This window comes from Tachysurus vachellii, chromosome 5 (genome assembly GCF_030014155.1).
Source record: "Tachysurus vachellii isolate PV-2020 chromosome 5, HZAU_Pvac_v1, whole genome shotgun sequence".
Classification (NCBI taxonomy): domain Eukaryota; kingdom Metazoa; phylum Chordata; class Actinopteri; order Siluriformes; family Bagridae; genus Tachysurus; species Tachysurus vachellii.
In genome coordinates this window covers 22275488-22293361 of record NC_083464.1, presented here as the reverse complement: position 1 = coordinate 22293361, position 17874 = coordinate 22275488, and the positions used below count along the sequence as shown (strand labels likewise).

Here is a 17874-nt window from a genome sequence, read left to right as displayed (position 1 = left end):
TTGTGAAGTGTTCATGTGTAAAGACGAGTGTGGAAACATTGCAGAGAATGAGCGGATGAGACTGCACAGTGGACTGGCCTCTAAGGACAATCAAAATCAGTGCCTTCATTTTCCATCAATCCATCAGCCTGTCATTGTTAAAGACTTGTAGGGCCTTACTAAAAATTCTAGTGACCTTTTGGTAAATCTATCAACATGCTGAAGTGGAGGATCTTAGAGCAAGATTTATTCAAGGTTACTGACTTGTGAGACAAATGGGGAACAAAAAATCATGTGAGTTATTGTAGCCTAGCCAAAATACTTACACAGACATTGTAACTTTATAGACATGGTAATATGAAATAACACCACTGCTTAGACCAGATGATGGACATGATTTCTTTTGCAATACCCTCACATGTTCTGACTGATAAAGTGAGCATGTCTGTCTCTTAACTTAAGTCCATACGTTTGGCATGGGCAGTGTTGGCCTCAATATTTCTGTTGTAAACATGCATTTTACATGGTCTAATCTTGAGTGCAATTTTTTTGGTTTAAATGATGGGTCGTTTTATATATATGAATAGATTAATTTGTACCCTTTAGCTCTTAGTTCTGTGTTGTCTTTATGTAGGCCTGGAGGAACGTTATTTCATTTTACTATGTACTGCATCAGCTATATATGGTCAAATAAACAATAAAAGCTTATTGACTTCTTGACTTGACTTGGGTAACCCCTCTGCTCCTGATAAAACTACAAAGTGTTTTAAAGGACTACACTTGCTCCACAATTTTTTCTGGTTTGTTAGGTAAGGTATATAAGTCATGTTTGTGGGAGCCATTTAAATACAATAACATATACACTACATGATGGCTAATACTAGCTAGCACTTAGGATTGGTTGCAATTCTCAGACATGTGACAAAGCCTTACAGTATTCTGAATAATATGACAACATGTATATTAAATGGCAAAATGACCCTTTGGTCCAGTGGGACATACAGCAGACTTGAAAGTCCTGTGTGTGTCACTACTTAATTGGTGAGAAGGTGTAACCTCAGGGTTGATTTAGGTATTTCACTGCCAATACATACGTGTGTGGTTTGGTGTCCTCTGCCAGGCCACTGCACCTTGCATACCTGCAATTCCCTACAATAGGTCAGGGCTTTTCTCTGGGTCTAAGCTGACAGCTGGTCTTGTGTGTTTACTGTCTAAGGCCCCGCCACTGAAATGCAACACCCTTCCTTTTCGCCTGCACCAAAATAAGCCGTCTCTGCAAGGCAGAGGTGACAGCTGCCTTCCCCTTATTTAATTTCTCTGTCTGTTTCCACTCATCCCTGAGTTTCCACTGTGTCTTTAGCATTTGTGGCTATTACAAATCATACCCAGCTGCATGCCATATTTCACTTTTTCAAATCATTACTCTAATGATACATTAAGACATGATCTAAGTACCAAGTTTTCCCAAAAAGCTTGTGTAAGCTCTAACCCTGCTTGTCTAGAGGCAAATTACCCTGATGTAATTATAACAGGACAGATATGACTGTGTAATACAGTTAGAGAGATGGAGTCTCAAATATGCTCTTACCCAATCTCCACTGCAGACTAGTAAGTCAAAAGAAAGCCATGACTCTGGTTTTCCACTCCTGTTACTAAGCTAAAGGAACATCATAGCTGTGCTTTTCCTCAGGGAGCTGTGGACAATTTCTTACTCACCCTGCTTAACCAATCACATTCTCTGTCTTGTACCTCAAACAACCAAAAGGAAGAGTGTTAGTCACTCAATCTCGACTTTATTCAGTATCTTAAACACCTCCAGATCTTTTACATCTTGCAGCTTTGCTTTCACACTTACAGTATCTTAGGATGATCTCCTGTGGGGACTCTGGAGCTCTGGAGTAGGACAGCAATCACACCCATTCAACTAGTTTCTTCCTATAGCCCTTACTGTCTGGATTTTAGGCCAACTATATATAACCCATACTTTCCCATCTCGCACACTAACTCTAGTGCTTTTCCCTCCAGTGGTAACATAAAATGTCCCATCCAATTTCTATTCCAAGGGTCTTGTCCATCCAAAACTGTCCATCACATGCATGCTATCTGACATGCACTGCTACTGGGGACAATAAAAGTTTACCTTACCTTACCTTACCTTACCTTACCTGATCCTCACCTTTTATGTTGCGGTCAGGTGGTCAGCCCACAAGATGTCTCCAATTCGCTAAATAGTTTGACCCCAAACATGGTGTGGTGTAATGGCACCCACAGGCCTGGCTCCACGGGTAACCCTGTAACTCCCAGTATCCCATTGTACAAGCCTTTTTATACCTTTCAATAGGCTCATTAGTATTACTTTTCATCTGACCTCTCTTCTCAGATCTGTTCACAAATCTTTAAGCTTTGAAGCCCCTTCACCATGAAATCGTCTTGATCCATGAAGATAAGTTATACATATGACAATTTTATGTAGCTTTATAAACTTTATTTTAACGGCTGTATCAAACAAGAATTTCTTTATAATCCACATTACAGTAGGACAGGATATTAATCGCTGCATTATATCAACATGCAACAGCACCAGTGGATGCTTACTGAGCCATTTTCTCTTTGTATATAGTGCAATACACATCATAACATAGATTTTAACATATTTTCTTGTATCATTGAAAAGAGAAGATAACTCCATGAGATACCTAATGCACTTCACAAACAGACATACCTTGCAAAAACATCAGACATCACAAAAAACACAGACAGATCTGGAAATAATATACAGTAATCAACAATAATAAAGCAATCACGACCTTCACGGTGAGCGTATACAGTAGTTATAGCATGCTTATGTGAGTTTTATGTCCTATACAATAGATCTGAAGCCATGAATAGTATATCACTTCCAGAAATCAAGAAGTATTGAGAAATCTCAAAAGCCTTCAGAGTATGAAAAAAAACACATTCAGTAGTTTTCAATAGAATGTATAAAAATGTCACAATACAAGAACAGTGATATATGATATGATGCATTGCATTTTTTTTTTAACCAGAAAATACATGCTGCATATGCAGTCTAAGAATTATGACAAAATGGTCAGTAACTGTTGATGGTAAGGTTAACTCCAACAGTCTTTAGCCTACTAGATAGCAGCAAAAGACTTCCCCTGCCAATGCTACCTGACAGTACAGAAATCTTTTCTAACAGTTTGACAGCCATAATATGTGATTCACTTACCACCTTAAATAAGCTCAGAGTAAAGATCCCAAAGGATCAGAATTTTTTTCTTCATCAATTCTTGAAGCATTTACAGCAAATACACATAACAGACTAGATTAAGAATATTGGAATATGTAAGCCTTGTTCCACCTAGGGATGGAGGTGGACCAGCTCTAAGGATGAGATTATTCAGAGAGTTCCTGAGGTAAGAATGATGACGTTTAGCTAAAATCGAACCCTGACCTTAACAAGGCTTAGTCAGAGTGCTTAACCACATAAAGAACATTATGAGCACTAGCTAATTCTTTCTATTGTTTTTCTTTTTTCAGGGCAGTACTTTTCTGACCTTGCAGCTTGTCTGATATTTTTACAGCCCTGTGCTTGGCTTAGCACCACAGAAAAGATCCACTCAGCATCAGCATCATGGACTAAGCCAGCTGGTTTTACCCGATCCTTTACTGAAGCACTCCAGCACGAAGCCTTGTACCCTGACTTGGTCAAGGCCATTCGTTCTATCTACATAGCTTTAATGAGTTGAGTGGTTTTTTTGGCATTAGTTGAATGCCATAGTAGCCCAGTACACCATACTTCAACCAGCCCAGCCCTCATGCAAAATGCTAATTGTTTCACAATGCAGTCCAAATACAACACAGCACCCTGGGAGAGAGAAGGAGGGGTGGGCCACTAGAAAATGGCATCCTTGTGGAAAAGTTGTACTTTGAGGTATTGAGTCTAATCCAGGCTTGCCTTTCAAAAGAGAGCAGATTCGTGGTAAACCATCTAAGCCGAATGTCAAGCAGGTGTCCAGCACCACAGAGAGAAGGCTGAACAGAACAGAGAACAGCATCCTGGTTGAGTCCTTAAGACAGAGAGCAATGGGTCCTGTGCGGTTGACGTGACTGAGCAGAGTGCTCATTTTCCAGTGAACTACAGTATGTGGCTTCTTCTCAGAAGCACTGCAACAAACTAGAGTAATATGCATGTTTGTATCCCTCTGCCCACGAATCAACTGTATTTTAATAGTCTGTTTGTCTGCAGTGCCTTCGGTCTTGTTCCCTGCAACTTTCACAAAAAAAGTGTGGGGCTCTGTGTTTTCTCTTTTCTCCTCATGTAAAATATTTGCAGCTTGTTGAGTCAATGAAACACTCTGCAGTGCATTTAAGATGTCCATATGATCTGTAAACAAAAACGGACGTTATATGCATTGTTTTAGTCTAAAGTTTAAAATAGTGGCAGTAGGATTAATCATATTACAGAATGTTTGAACTCTATCTTACCCAGGCAGATACGAGTTGCAGGTTTGATATCCAAAGTCTTTTCCATCACACTCCTCAGCTCCATCATACCGATAGCCATCACCACAGAATGCATGTCTGCACTCTGAGACACACAGGTGCAGTTTAATAAAAATCAGATCAGTTCCAATCGAAGGAAAACTGGTGTTATAATACATCAGAATCGATACTTACTGACACAGCCGTCTGTGACCACCTTGTTTCCGTCATCACACTCCTCTCCGTTCTCCACTTGCACAATGCCATCACCACAGAAACCTTCCTGATCTGGAGCACGCTCGGTTGACTGAAATGGTGTTAGCTACAACAAAATACTAGTTTGATGTTTAAGCATTAATGCTCTATTATTGTATAGTGCTCTATTATTGTATTCCCAAACTTCAAGCTCAAGTGTCCAATGAACGGGTTAAGTAAAATATGATTAAATTATTTAATACATAAAATGAAATGAATTGTATTGTTTCAACAAAATAATTACCTGAATTGGCAACCATCCATCAGTGTCCTTAAAATATAGAGTCCTCTGATCTTTACGGAAAGCCAGTGCGTTATCGGTGTGGAGACTGACCAGTTCATGTTCATTATCCACCACAAAAATCTGCAAGACAGCCATTAAAACCAACACACTATGGATATTTCCCATCTCAAAGGCACTCTATTGTCCTGCTGCCAATGCATCAACTTTGAGAGCTGCTGCCAAATGTTGCTTAAAGCTGCTGCCACTTGCTGCCTAATGTATCCCACATTTTTTTCAGGTGCCATTGTAATGAGATTCAAAGTTGATTATTTATTCATCTGTCAGTGGCTTTACTGTTCTGGCTGTTTGGTGCGTATATAAAATGTAACGTTGTAAGATTTACACCTGAATTAAAACTCATATGTTTTGTAATACATATTACAATTTGTATTTATATGATTGCTATTTGGTTCCACTTGTTACAAAATGTAGTAACAAATTACGTCTAATTATGGGTGTGCTCTGTTTCCTGGAAGGCTCCTGACAATCCCTGCTCGTTGAAGTACAGTCATCTGAAAAAATTAGGACACCCCATGAGAGCATGTGTTATTATTTTTTTTTAAATAGTTAAATATATGGCAATTTGATCTTCATTTTAATAATAATGGAATATTCAATTTATATAACTAAACAAATAAAACAAAAAAAAAGTTTATTTATTTTTTAAATGATCTATAAAATTTAATTAAAAAAAAAAAATCAAATTTCTTGTGAGGAAAAAGTTAGGACACCCCCACATTTATTTGTACAGGTGTAATCACATCAGGTGCAAATTATTAGAACATTGTTACCCTAAAATATCATCACGGGTCCTATTGCTACAGTTGATGTCAAAGTGCATGAATCTACTATCAGAAAGAGACTGCACAACTTTAATTATCATATGAGGTGTGCAAGGAGGAAACATTTACTGTCTAAGACAAACATGAGGACAAGACAATAATCTCCTTTTGGTTTTATTTTTTTATCCCTAATTGCATTCCTTTTATGCTTGAATACCGGACAGATGCAAAAAGCATTTCACTGCATGTCGTATTCTGTATGTACAGTATGTGTATGTGACAAATAAAATTTGATTTGATTTGAAGACTGAAGTTTGTTGAAGGACACAGAGACAAAGGCAGAGGAATAATGTCTCCAGGCTTCTGGAATAATGTGCTTTGCACAGATGAGTCTAAAATTGAATTATTTGGACACCATAACAGAGGGCATGTTTGGCGTAAACCAAATACAGCCTTTCAGCAAAAGAACCTCATATTAACTGTGAACATGGAGGTGGAAGTGTTATAGTTAGAGCTTTGCTGCAGCACGACCTGGTCTGGTCATCATCATAGAATCCACTATGAATTCTACATGGTATCAGAAGGTGCTTGAGGAACACATGAGACCGTCTGTCAAAACACTGAAGCTGAACCGGAACTGGACCTTTAAACATGACAAAAACATACCAGTAAATCCACCAAAGACTCGCTGAAAAGTAAAGAATGGAGAATTCTGGAATGGCCGAGTCAAAGCCCAGATCTGGAGTCAAAGCCCAGATCTAAAGCTTATTGAGATCCTGTGTGGTAATTTAAAACAGACTGTGCTTGTAAGAAACCCATCAAACACACAGCTGAAAGAATCCTGTATTGAAGAGTCTGGGAAACTTTCTTCCAGTCGATGGCAGAAACTGGTAGATGGCTACAAGAAACATCTCAATGAGGTTATTTCATCCAAAGGGGGAAACACTAGCTATTAGGGCACAGGGGGTTCTAACTTTTTACCCAGATCAAATACACATTTCTGTTGATTTCTTTTGTTTAATAAGTAAAAACAAAGTAATTTTTTGTTATTTACATGCAATTACATCACTTTCATTTGCAGGTCCAAATTAAAACAAGCTCAGGATATGACGATGACATTTCTTAATAAAGACCTAAATATTTATAGCGGTGTCCACATGACTGTAAGCGAGATTTGACTGATTGCTCTGTTCTCTGAGGATGTCTGGAAAAACATACCTACATTTATTGGCTTTAGTCTCGCTCATGTCTCTCAATGCATTATGAGACAAGATAAAAAGGCATTGCTTATTGATGTGTACAGACAAAAACTTCACTCGAAAATACCTCAGAACTTTCAACCGAATAGCTAACTTGGGCCTTACACTCTATCACATTAATCATGTGTCTTAGCTTTACGTAAACGGGATGTGGTAGCTCAGTGGTTAAGGTGTTGGGCCAGTGATCGGAAGGTCATGGGTGCGAACCCCAGGTCCACCATGCTGCCACTGCTGGCAAAGACAGACAGACTGCTGGCAAAACCTTTCCATGCCGATCATGTGGCAGCAGCACAAAGTATAAAATCATGCAGATAAGTTAAAAAATCAGAAGAGAGGAAAAAAGTGTTTTCAGTGGTATCAATTTTGGTTTCAGACAGGTGAGTTGGGGCATTTTTTAAATGTATCTCCTGGGATTTTAATGCACAAAAGTCTCTAGTTTATACAGAAACCTACAAAATATCCAGTGAGTAGCATGTCTGAGGGAAGAAATACTTTTAGGAAAGAGGCCAGAGGTCAAATAACCTCAAATAATTTGTTTCAACCATGTAAAGCATCACAGAATGCAGAACATATTGAAATGAAGTGGATGGGCTGTTGTTTCCAACTGATCTGAAACCGAACAGTTGGAAAAACATCTCCTAATCTTTTCTAATTATCAACCCTCCATTCTTGGTTAAGCTGAAACTCTATACCTGTATCTGCAAGACTATGTATTATGCTGCTGCCATGTGATTGGCTGATTGGATAATGGCCTGAATGCTCTGAATGTTCAGAACTTACTGTAGTGAGATTTAACAGGAGTCCTGAGGTAATGTGTTGCAATCTTTATTAGGTTAAAAAATATAGATGGTAATAACTGTCTGATCATTAACACCAATTACGACTAGCTGTGAGACGTCTAAGGACGTAACAGCTATAGTTGACAAAAAGACTAGGACTAGAAATTATTTTCTTTGAAAATGGTTTGATTGTTTCCAAGTGGTTCTGATTCATTATTCACAAACAATATCTAGTTTTACAAGCAAACACGACAGGAAACCACACCAGTATTCACCACACGATTTACTTTAAAAGGGTGAAACAAGGTACAACCTAGTCATAAATGTTAATAATTATACTGGAGGTACACCTAACACTGTGTAGGACCCCCTGGTGCAGCCAAGGCATCTTTGACCTGTCTTTTGTCTTTGGGATCATGAACTTCACAAGACCTTTTAAGTCCCTTAAGACGTGAGAAGGGGCATCCATGTTTCTGACTTGTTTGTCCAGAATATCCCACAGATTTAGATCTGATGAACTTGAAGGCCAAGTCAACACCTTGAACTCTTTCATGAGTCATGTTCATCAAACCATTTCTGAAATTTCTTTGCCTTGTGGCAGGGTAGTGTTCATTTCGTCAGACGAGACGAGACGAAATATGTTCATCAACAACCTTTTTTTTCATGACTAAGGGGGTTTTTACACCTGGTCACTTCATGCGTTTTCTGTGATCCGATAGCTATATGATCGTAAAAAGACCAGGTGTAAATGCCCTCCGAAACGGTTTCAAGACGGATATAAATCCGATCGCTCAAACCAGTTTAGGAGGTGGTCTGGGACGCATTTCAGATGAAACTGGACAGGTGTAAATGCATGTGGTTTTTCAAGCCACATACGTCAGCGCTACACTCCTCCCAAACGGAAGTACGTCACTCGCAGGTGACTCGCGAGTCGTGCATCGCGCCAGAAAGAAACATGTTTTCCCACCAGTGCTGGCTCCGATCTTTCACCCAGGTGTCTCGTTGGGTCTTAAAATGCACTGCTGCCGCCAGCGAAAATGCAGCAAACAGTAAATGCTGTTTTTTTGTAGCAACCGCATGTGTTCCATTTCAATTACCCCGGAAATGAGGTAAAATATATTTGCATTTTGGGTGGGAGTAGAAAGATCGGATTGATATCCGATTCGCCAAGACGCATTTATGTGGCCTAATGTAAATGGAACAGTTTTAACAAATCAGATTGCTATCAGATCAGAGAAAACACATGAAGTGACCAGGTGTAAAAAGGCCCTAAGACGAGACGATGAAAAGACTGCACCACTGTCCAAAAACGCTGACTAAGACTAAATTAACATGCATTATTGTTGACGAAAAAAGACAAGACGAAAATGTTTTGTATAATATAAAAACTAAGATAAAATCTCTCTTCATTTTCGTCTACAATTGTCTCTGCTTTTTCATCAGCTGTTACGCCTTTAAAATATTCAGAACGAGTTCGCGGCTTCGTGTTGTTTAGTGTGTGCATAGAAACAATTCGTCCACACGCCGCTCAAAAAAAAAAAACTCCTGAGCGCAAGTCCACCGTCTAGTCAGGCTTTTTGTGTTAAATTATATTTCCTGTCGCTGCGCAGGCTCTTTTATTGTACATGACAGCTTATGTCCCAATGACCGGTCTTTGCATTACGATTAAAAGCAGTATCAATAAAGTAAAAAATGTGATGTGCCGTCAAGTTCGAGTGAAACATATGTGACACTTTTTTTTACTGAAATGTTTATGAGTAATAATCTCAGTAATAATGTGTTATTTAAAAAAAAGTCTACAATTTTTTGACTAAAACTAGACTAAAATTAAAAGACTTTTAGTCGACTAAAACTTTTCTTTTGACTAAAAGAAAGTGTTTTCTTTTGACTAAAACTAGACTAAAATGACGGGACTTTTAGTCGACTAAAACTTGACTAACAAAAAAAGATATGTGAATGACTAAATATGACTAAAACTAACAAGGACATTTGGCACAAGACTAAGACTAAGACTAAATTAAAAATTGGTGATGAAATTAACACTATGGCACCTTCTGAATGAGGACATGGCTATTATTGTACATGTTGTCATGACAAGGTGTACTTAGACTGCAACACTGTTTAGGTAGGTTTTCCGTGTCAAAGTCACATACACAAGAATGCAAGGACCCAAGGTTTCCGTGCAGAACATTGTGCAGAGCATCACACTGTCTTGCCTATTTTTCCTGATTTCAATACATCAAATTTAAGAACCGACTGTTCACTTGCTGCTTAATATATTCTACATACCTCATCAAAACAGCTCTCACTATAATGAGATAATCATTGTTTTTCCACTTCACCTGTCACTGGTTTCAAAGTGATGACGGTTATATAAACTGTTATATAAAGTCATTTTTCACAATTTACACTTCCATCAGGAATTGAAACTCACATGTTTAGTGTGGGATTTGTGATACAAGTTTACATGATTGTTGTTTTGTACCTTTATAAGCTAAATGTATTACCGCTATATATTATTATTAATGATTATGTTTTTAGAAAGCCTAATTATGGTATTCATGAAGTATTGTGAACAAAAAAACACTAGCTTACCGCTGGCACTCTGGGATAGCTGGCTTTGGAGTGTTGGTCAAATGAACTAGAAGGGTTCACAAGCGAGTTACAGCCACAGTTGCCTGGGAGGCCTGGCTGCCCTTTTTCCCCCTTTGGCCCCACCACGTACAGCCCTGGAGGTAAGAAGAGCATTCACACTGAGTACTAAACAGTTCCTGTGTTTAACTGAACATTCTACATTGGACATTTGACACTTTCGATGGCAGCCAATTCTTTAGTGTTATTGCTCCAGTCAGAGAATGTACATTAAGTATATGCACATTAAGCATCTCATCACCATGTGCTGTCTGTAATATGCTACGTAAGTTATAAAACATCATGAGGTATGCAATTTAGGAAAATGATCAATGACCATGAGGTGTGGTCTATCCAGAGAGAAAGTACACATTCATCAACATCATCTAATGATTCTTTTTTTTAAAACAATGTCTTGCAATAAAGTCATAGTAATGGGCTAACTATAGCTTGAGTGTTCATTTATATGTACAAGTACACTAGTGTTCCAGTCGACTTATTGGACATTTTCGATTAAGTGAAGTATTTTATTGTCATTTGAACCATATATAGCTGTTGCAGTACACAGTGAGATGAGACAACATTTCTCCAGGAACATGGTGCTACATAACGCAAAGACAGAGCTAAGGACTTAAGTAAGTTAGCCACATAAAGTGCATCTGTGCAACCTGGTGCAAACAGTACAAGACAAAAACAACACATGACATTACACAAAAGACAATACACAAAAGCAGCACCGACCAGAGTGCATACTGTATATTCTATAGTACATGTGCAATACTGGAATGAACACCTAATAATAATATAATAATAATATTTTAATCTGATTAAAAAATGAATCAGGTCACTGTTGACTTTCAGTGTGGGAAGTTTGTACCTCTGTTTGGAAAACCAAACACAGAATTTTTGTGGTTGAAGACCTTGATATTTAACAACCACTTGAAGGAACTCAGAGAGCAGAAATGGGTTTGATATCACCATTTATTTTGAACATAGAAACATTTGTGTAGAAAAAAACGAATCTTTTTTCTATGAATATATATTATCCATGGAAGGCTCGGTAAAAAAAAGAAATACTTACACTAAATAATTACCTACAAAACGTCTACTTTCAAAAAAGAGTCTACTTTCATGTGAGCCATTAAGCAACACTGTGGAGTAAAACATGACAGACATTCAATGTACACAACAAAACACTCTTCGGATAAGAAGAGTTAATAGGTATTTCCCTTACCTGTTTAAATATGACAAATCATACAGTTATAACTGCATGAATGTTTTAAAGGCGTTCCGAATAAAATGGTGCTCTGTGATTGTGTACGATGAGCATCGTTGGTGTTTATTTTTCGAGAGATTCTGCTGACTCCAGGTGTAAAATGACACCGTTGTCATTATAGTATACAAACCAGAAGCAAAAATGTGTTTTGCTTATAATGCAGAAGTGTTGGTGCAAGCAGCCAATCAGCTGTAATCTAAAGGACTATTTTGCCAGCACTATGTCAAGGCTGTAAGTTTATAGAATTATATGAATTCCACAACAATGAAGTAGAAGTCTTCTTATTGTCTTTCACTGAGGGTAATTACTTTATTTTCCGAAGAAGTATAAATAAGGTGTCACACTAATTCTGCGGTTACATAATGTTTGTATGTCTGTGAAGAACTTGGCCTATCTCTCAGTCAATTTAAAGACATGATGTCATGCCTTTGGACTTGAGCAGTGCAGATCAGGTTGCTCTAAGCGCTAAAAGGATCCCTCGGTGTTGTTGATATAAATGTTCCCCTTTTACTATCAACCCTGTAACCCTGAGATTTGTCACTATCCAGTTATTTAAAGCCTCCAATGAGGAAAAAGTCAGTCCTAACAAAGAAAGCAAAACATCAGTGTTTTTTTTATTTCCATACATGTAGCTTAAAGTACAAAATCTTCAGTGATATGAATTACAGTTATTCCACATCCCTTCAGTAACTATACAGTTTCAGAGCAGAATTGGAAATCTTATATGCTTAGCCTAAAAACTAAAAACCTACCTGAAGCAGGCAGACCAGGAGGACCGGGATGACCAGGTGATCCCTGAGGGCCTGCTGGTCCCATTGGTCCTGTCTGACCAGTGTCTCCCTTTGGACCCTAAATCACATATAGATGATGATGAGCCAAACAGAACAAAAATGATCCGTGTATCTGTATTCCTCACCAGTATTCCTAACCTGTTTGCCTCTTTTTCCCGGTTGCCCAGTGGGTCCTCTGCTTCCTGGGATGCCGGACTCTCCTTTTGGGCCCATTTCTCCCTGAACAAAGATCACATACATGTATGTGTCAACGTTCCTAGCTGGTATTTAGCAGGTACACTGATTAGAACTCATTTCCTTACCTTCTGGCCAAGCATTCCTGCCAGCCCCATTGTGCCCTGAAACAGCACACTGCACTGTTAGTCACCAGAAATCCACATCATCTGATTTTACAGCTAAAAGAACATGTGTCTCACCTTCTGACCCTTTTGGCCAGCTTCGCCTCGGTCACCGCGTGAGCCCTACAAAAATGGTGATGGGGAAAACATGGGCTGAACACGATGTTGTGCAGCTCAACAGTAATTAAAAAAATACATACATTAAAATCAAACTTGACAAAAGGCATGCAAAGTCACACAAATCTACCTTTTCTCCTTTGTATCCAGGCAATCCCTGCATAACAGAAAATTTAAAACGTAGCAATGAGCAAATAAAATTACAAGAACTATATAATGAATTATCAGATATTCTCACAACTCCCTCTAGTGTTTGTGGAGTGTGTATTAAACACAATTAGCATTTAGCAAGGTTTCAGCTCTAGGCAACACAAACCTTGGGTCCTATTGGTCCTCGTGCTCCAGGCAAGCCCATCAGTCCAGAATCACCTTTCTCTCCCTGAAAAACACACATCATTTTATATTGCACTACTGCCACCACTCAGACAGTACATCACTGTGTGCAAACGTTTTTTTTTTTTCACCTTGGGCCCACTCGGTCCTGGCCATCCGTTTGGTCCCTGTCGTCCTGGCAGGCCTGGGGAGCCAGTGCGACCCTGCAGTAATACAAAACTTTATACACCGGCTCCTTACTGAGACCTTCGTGAATCTGATTTTACGCATTAACATAAAGCTTCCCAGCCTTAAAGCACATGTAAAGCCAAGTGCACAGAGCTGATATATAATAATATAGAGTAATACAGAATAATAAAGAAAATTAAATTTCTCAGTGATGTTAAAGCACTTCAGCTTTAGTCATTGATTCATTGATCGACTCTTTTTGATTTATCACACTCTTTAATTGAATATCGAAATTTGCTTAAGAGACAGCACAGAAAAAATGAGGATGCTCGGTCTATAGAGTGCTTCTGAAAGGCAGAGTAGTATTTGACACAAGAGAGAGAGAGAGAGAGAGAGACAGAGAGAGAGAGAGAGAGAGAAACAGAGAGAGAGGGGGGAAGAAACAAGTCTTGCTGGAAGACAAGTGATTTATGGTAGCTTCAGCACTAAGCTAAATTACACTGCAACACTGCAAGCTTCCTCCATAACCCCGCATTAGTATTATTTGTCCTCCATCCATTTGTCCACTGATGCGCATCACTAAAACCTTCCAGGAAACTACACCTGCCCATCTGTGGATCTGTGGGTAGAGATCCACTAGGACATTCCCTTACACCAATCTTTAAGCCTATCCTTAACCTCAGTGACCAAAGCAAAACATTTAGCCTCTATTTGTTTGTTTGTTAAAAACTATAGTTTTTGCATTAAGGATTTTTTTCTGGAGGATCAGTCAAATCTCCTCATGGTGTATTTGTCACTAATTACTTTCCTATTAGTATCTTTGGTTCCCACTAAGATATAAAGACAAGTGTTTGTGGACTATTTGTCCTGTATATCTTCGTCAAGGTTGCATTTAAATGGACTTGCATTAGGCTTATATTGTGTGTGGCTGCAGTGTGAAGCATGGCTGGGAACAGGTCCAATAATATTAAGTAAATGTGCGTGTGTGTGTGTGTGTGTGTTGGGGAGGAGGGAGTTTTTTTTCCTTGCACAAATCCACTTAGTAGAAACAATTTCATGGTTTATGCAATGTCCTACCTTTTGTCCGGGCCTCCCAATTTCTCCCTGGCAACACGAAGGAGAGACAAAATAAGAGGTACAGAACGACATGCAGGGCAATCACCAAGACCTTGTTGCATGTTAACAGAACATAGTGAAAAGCTTTACGGTGTGTGTTCAGTACCTTTTCCCCTTTTGGTCCCTTTGGCCCTGGTAATCCAGGAGGACCCTGTGAAGGTATTACAAGTTTAATTTCACATCATAAAACTTTCAGAACTCAGGTCCAACAGTCAAGACAAATTTAACTCTCAGTTTTACAGGATGTCTTATTTAAGGGGGTGTAAAGGAAAGTTGCCATCCACTTTCCCCTCAGAAGAAGCCATGAAATACTTGATATATATCACATATCACACAGACAAGCAGCGGCTTTATTTAGGATATGGCAGAGCAGGAACCGGGGCACTATGCTGAGCAGTGTCTCGTTTCTAAGAAGAGATGCGTGGTGCAGAGACAGTCAGTGGAAAAAGCCTATTTCCGTCCACTCTAAATGTAGAGCGTTAATGTCCCGCCATGAAGTGCGGTGGGGGCAGGGATTCGTGGTGGCGGCGGCAATGGGGATGACCTGGCGCATCCGTCTCACTGCAGGAAGTGGACTGCAGAAAGTCACACGGGTCTCATATGCTGAGGAGGGTTAGCACCATTACATTGAGGAAAGATCTGAGAAGAATGTAACAACTTAAAGAAACACTTTGTGCAAAATGCCAAACTGAATGTAACAACTTAGCCGAGTGCCTGGAATAAACAACTACGTGATAACATGACTGAGTTGTTATACTACAACTGATTTTGCCAGTAATCTCACAAGCCATCAAATTATACAAGTGCTAGTTCCACCGTATTCAGCCTGGTAAATCTTGTAGGGTTGTCAATCAAAATTTTTGTGAAATACCTTTAAAATGTTTTAATCCCTGGTACTGAATAATACTTCATCTAAAGAAGGGAATAATTGTGTAAAATGAAGTGTTGGTTGGCGTGAACAATGGAATCAATTTCCTAAAGGGGAATTTAGTGTGAGATAAAAGCTTGAGACAACTGCCAATAATATTTACTGTTTACTCTGCAGTGTGGGTGAAGGTAGAGGCTTTACCTGAGGTCCTGGTGGTCCTGGAGGTCCGGCTGGTCCGGGTGCTCCCACCAGGCAGGCAGAGCCTGCTGGCTTCTTATCATCTCCCTCTGTATTCCCATCTCTCCATATGTTGCCATGATCACTCTGTAAGATAAAACATAGAAAGATTAAATTAACTGGCAACTCGGGCTTCAGAACCTGAGTCAATACTAGTGTCTTGGCAACATTATCTGGTTTTGGAACATACACCAGCTATATTATTGACTTGTCTAGTTTTTTTTTATTCTTCTACTTAAGTTTGGATGAAGAACATACACACTAGGTAACTCTAGCAGCCTAATGATTTTAGAATCATGACAAGATCCATCTGCTGATCTATATCAACACCTCATTATTACACTCAGATAAGACAAGCATCTGAGGGGACCACAGGATTCATGGAACCACTCCAAGGACAAATCACCATGGCTGGTGCAGGAGTCACATGACGTACCCGAGGCCTGTGCCACAGTGACGGGGGTGGGGGGAACAACGGGGGTGGTGGTGGAGTCAGCAAACAGCATGGGTTAAATTTCCTCCTGGGTTCTAGTGCTTCCAGTTCTGTGGTTGGGGAACAGGAGGAACATGTCAACAAACAGACAGCATAGGAGCACAACAAGCAGTGCTCGGGTATGGAGTATGACAGCCAGCCCTGAGATCAGCCATACAGATAACTGCTCAGGCTATAGCGCTTCTGACAAATGGTGGCTTTACATTAATATTTTTCCAATAATGGTCTATTAGGTTGTCTCAATGCATTCAAAGAACAATACAATACAATACAATACAATACGTACTAAAAAGAATGCTCAAAATGATCAAAACTAATCCCCAATGCTGCATTACTAATTATTCTTCACAGTCAGTGAGGAATCTTTAGCTGCAAACATCATAAAATGCTGTCAGTGCTTCTTTTCCCTCCAGGATAGTTGCTGATGGACTAATTACAAATTCATTGACTCATGATATCCACATATATACTGTATTTGCAGGCTGTATTTATGCAGATACAACCTGTTCTGGGATATAACATGCAATGCATGTATACAGATATTTATAACCATTTGACATTTAATGTAGACCAAAAAATGAACAAATCTTTGGAAGAGAATAAGTGTTCCAATGTCCTCGTGTATAATCATGCCTCTCATATATAATCAGCTGAAAGAGTAATTATCATTATTAGCACACAGCAGCACAAACACAGTGGCATAAACAATATATATATATATATAGAGAGAGAGAGAGAAATGTTAAGTGGTTTTACTACATCCACTTGAAAAGAAAACATTTCTTATTATAGCTCCTTGCATTTAAATATACAGAAAGAATCCTAGTTTTGATTAAGCATGTGTATTTAGAGATTAGTATAAGTATATAAGTAGAAGACAGATAACAGTCAGAATCATACGATACACAATCATAAACAGTCAGTACTGATAGATGTAGATTTAGATGTGCCAAAGCAAATAGAATAATAACTGCAAGGCTTTTCATGTAAGCTCATGTCAGGGCTCAAAGCAAATGTGCAAAAGCTGAACCAATATTAAAACGATGCTCTCACAATCTTTAGTGTACCTGCTGGAAAGGAGAAAATGTTGTCCATGAAGGAGTGTGACGAAGCATAATGAAGAAGGAGAGGTAAATACAGTCCGAGTGTGAAAAGAAACATGCTGCTTGACTGCAGAGAGATCTGTACCTCTAACGGCTCTGGCTACTGAACTGAGGCTTCACACCACTACACTCCCCCTCTATGCTTCCCCTCTCCCCCTCCCCTCTTTTTATTTCTCACACACACATACACACATGTCCCTGCCTTATTCACTATCCACAAGCCTTTGAGAAAAGGGAATGCCAGCCCATGCCACAGTTAAAATTGTTCCTTTGCATTGCCCCTGTGCTAAATATATTGTGGTCAGCTGCCCTTTGTAGCCAATATTAGCTTCTTACTACTGGCACTGCCTTTGTTTTCCCATGGTGTACATAGAAAATAAAATAAAGTGACATGCTGCGTTGACATTGAAGTGACAACGTGTCATGTGTACGGGTTCTTTACTGCTGGCATCCCGATATATAATAAGCACACACACCTTAGCAGAAATGTCAAGTCTGGAGTAAATCAGGACGTTACATTACATATGATAGAACAGTTGTCTGTAGTTCTGTACATACACAATATTTAAAAAACAGCA

General features: G+C 39.1%; 1 protein-coding gene across 1 annotated transcript; it reads right to left on the bottom strand.

Moving 5' to 3' along the window:
- Window positions 1-3530: 3530 nt before the first annotated feature.
- colq (collagen-like tail subunit (single strand of homotrimer) of asymmetric acetylcholinesterase) lies at window positions 3531-17766 on the bottom strand. The gene is made up of 17 exons (XM_060870488.1): window positions 17261-17766; window positions 16137-16243; window positions 15665-15787; window positions 14702-14746; window positions 14557-14583; window positions 13443-13514; window positions 13295-13357; window positions 13109-13135; window positions 12940-12984; window positions 12826-12861; window positions 12662-12742; window positions 12485-12581; window positions 10421-10554; window positions 4967-5086; window positions 4663-4789; window positions 4471-4573; window positions 3531-4369 (listed from the first exon to the last, which is right to left on the bottom strand). The coding sequence occupies exons 1-17, from the start codon at window positions 17352-17354 to the stop codon at window positions 4300-4302; spliced, it is 1371 nt and encodes a 456-aa protein (XP_060726471.1). The 5' UTR covers window positions 17355-17766; the 3' UTR covers window positions 3531-4299.
- Between the last annotated feature and the right edge of the window lie 108 nt (window positions 17767-17874).

Coding starts and splice junctions, on each gene's coding strand:
- colq (XM_060870488.1), bottom strand. CDS start 17,354: ATGTTTCTTTTCACACTCGGACTGTATTTACCTCTCCTTCTTCATTAT. Junction 12,743..12,825: donor CAGGAATGCTTGGCCAGAAG/GTAAGGAAATGA, acceptor ATCTTTGTTCAG/GGAGAAATGGGCCCAAAAGG. Junction 12,582..12,661: donor CGGGAAAAAGAGGCAAACAG/GTTAGGAATACT, acceptor TATGTGATTTAG/GGTCCAAAGGGAGACACTGG.